General features: G+C 50.1%; 1 protein-coding gene across 1 annotated transcript in view; it reads right to left on the bottom strand.

The window, feature by feature from the left end:
* Window positions 1-142, bottom strand: part of PFDN4 (prefoldin subunit 4) — a 4,251-nt gene extending 4,109 nt beyond the window's left edge. Inside the window, exon 1 of the mRNA XM_019510216.1 lies at window positions 34-142. Coding sequence (XP_019365761.1) covers window positions 34-57 — 24 coding nt within the window. The 5' untranslated portion in view covers window positions 58-142. The remainder of the gene's footprint in view (window positions 1-33) is intronic.
* Between the last annotated feature and the right edge of the window lie 2,041 nt (window positions 143-2,183).

Raw genomic sequence — 2,183 nt, forward strand, 5'->3', positions numbered from 1 at the left:
CCCGCCCGGGCACCCAGAGGAGGCCGCACTCACCGCCTTCTTCATGGTGGCAGCCATCTTGGGGCGGGGCGGAGCTACCCACCCGCGGGGTGGGGCACCGACGCCTCCAGCCCCTTTAATGCACCCCTCCCCCCAGGGGTTATGGAAGCGGCGCAGCGGGGATGCGCTCATTGGGCCCCGCCGGTGGTACAGTCCGCTTAAAGGGGATGTCGCGAGGAGAAGGATCCGTCGGCGGAAAAGGGAGCAGCCACTAGGGGGCGGGCTGAGCCCGGGAGTGCGGGTGGGGACTGCAGCCTGGAACGCTGCCCGCGCGGAGGCTCGCGCGCTCCTTATATATATCATTATGCAGTTTAAGGCATTATATATAGCTATATAGCTATCTCTATAATGTTTTAAACAGTGTAATGAAATGTATAATGTTTTGGAGCTGTATACATATATGGAGATATATAATGCACATTATTATTTATATCTTGCATACGTTTATGTATGTGTGTGTGTATGTGTGTGTATATATATCATTTATACTGAGCCCTAATGAGTCCCACTGTGTGCCTTGGCCCCTGCAGTCAACCCTGGTAAATGGGCACAGTGGATTAAAGGATTTGGCCCCAAGCGCCCTAGGGAGTCTGGCAGAGGCTGGGACCAGCCCAGGATTTCTCTGCAAGACCCCCGTCCCCCCCCCAAACTTTTTGGCAAAGGAAGTTTGGGGTGGGGGAGAGTTCCACTTCCCCAAATCCTTCCCCAAGAGCAACTAATAAATATTTCCTTCAAACAACAGGATGGGCTCTTGGGGAAATCCTGGCGGCTGGCATTTCCCCAGCACAGCAGCCTGCTTATTTATGTGAGAGCCTGGACAAGTTGGAGGGTTTCACAAGGCGCTGCGGGAAGAGGCCTGGCCTCCCCAAGCCCTTGGCACTCGGTTTCAGTAATTCCTGGGCTCCAGATTCCCCCCTTGAGCAGAGCTGGTGCATGGAGCCTGCCAAGACTCGGAGACATATGATGGAGAGATGGCAGACTGCTTGCCTACTATTCATAACAGATCCTGTGTGAATGCAGCTGTGCAGTCCGCCTTCGTCCTCAGGGAACCTCACTTGACGAAAAGCTTTTTGCAAAATTCGTTGTCAACGGCACAGAACAGCCAGAGCAAGGCTTGCCTGAGGTCCGGATACTCCACTCCTCGCCAAGCCTTGCAAACCACCGAGCACTTCCTGGCAGTGAATCCTCAGTTCCTACCGATGTCCAAGGAATACAGTAAACACTCCAATATTAAATGGAGCCATTTCCTAGAAACGTACTGCTCGTGACAATAACGTTGTCTTTCCAGACAATATGGCTGGCTTTCCAGAAGCTATGCTAACAAGCCAGCAGTGTGAACTATAGCAATTATATTATACTACATGCTCTGGCATTTTAACTTTCTTTCCTCTGCCAGGCACTCATGTTTAATGGGCATAGAAAGTACTTAAGAGCTAGATCCAAAACATTTTCTAAAAGTTAGGGGCTACCATGTGTCACACTTGTGGGTGGCTCGTTTGCAGAATGGGATCCAGAACTGTGTTAAACACCTTGGGTGTTTTTACAGGTGCAGCATCTCGTGTACCAGCATCCCCACGCTTCAACATGGCAGGGACACTACAGCTTGTCAAGCTGCTGAAGTGAGCGAACACTGATACACAAGATGCGGAGGCTGCTGGAGACACACTAATTACTGCGCTTCAGCAGACTCCAGCCTTCCCGCACTTCTCCAGGCACCCCTTGGTTACAATGCACTGAGAAAACGAGGTGTCCCAGCCTGAGATCCAAATCAAGCAACATGACGAGCAGGCAGCTGCCTAAAGTTCACATGCTCTGGGTGCAGGTGTGCAACACAATTACTATACATACTATACATAATTTATCCTAATAAGAAGGTATGGTAATAAGGTAAGGTAATAAGGAGTAGACATGCAACAAGCTCCCTTAAGCTAGCTGCTTACTGTTACAGCATCTGGATGCTAGGTGTGGAGAGCTGCTTTGCAGCAACCAAGCAACTGATCTGGGATTACATTGAGTAAAGAAGCAGACACATGACAATTTTGCTTTCTGGTAATTTACCCTGGAGTGAAGTAGCTTACACCATGGAAGGCTGCATGTCATGTCCTCTCCACTTTTATTATACCCTTCTTTGAAAAGCCTAGCAG

The sequence above is a fragment of the Gavialis gangeticus genome, unplaced genomic scaffold, assembly GCF_001723915.1.
Source record: "Gavialis gangeticus isolate Ggan-Ray unplaced genomic scaffold, GavGan_comp1, whole genome shotgun sequence".
Lineage (NCBI taxonomy): Eukaryota > Metazoa > Chordata > Crocodylia > Gavialidae > Gavialis > Gavialis gangeticus.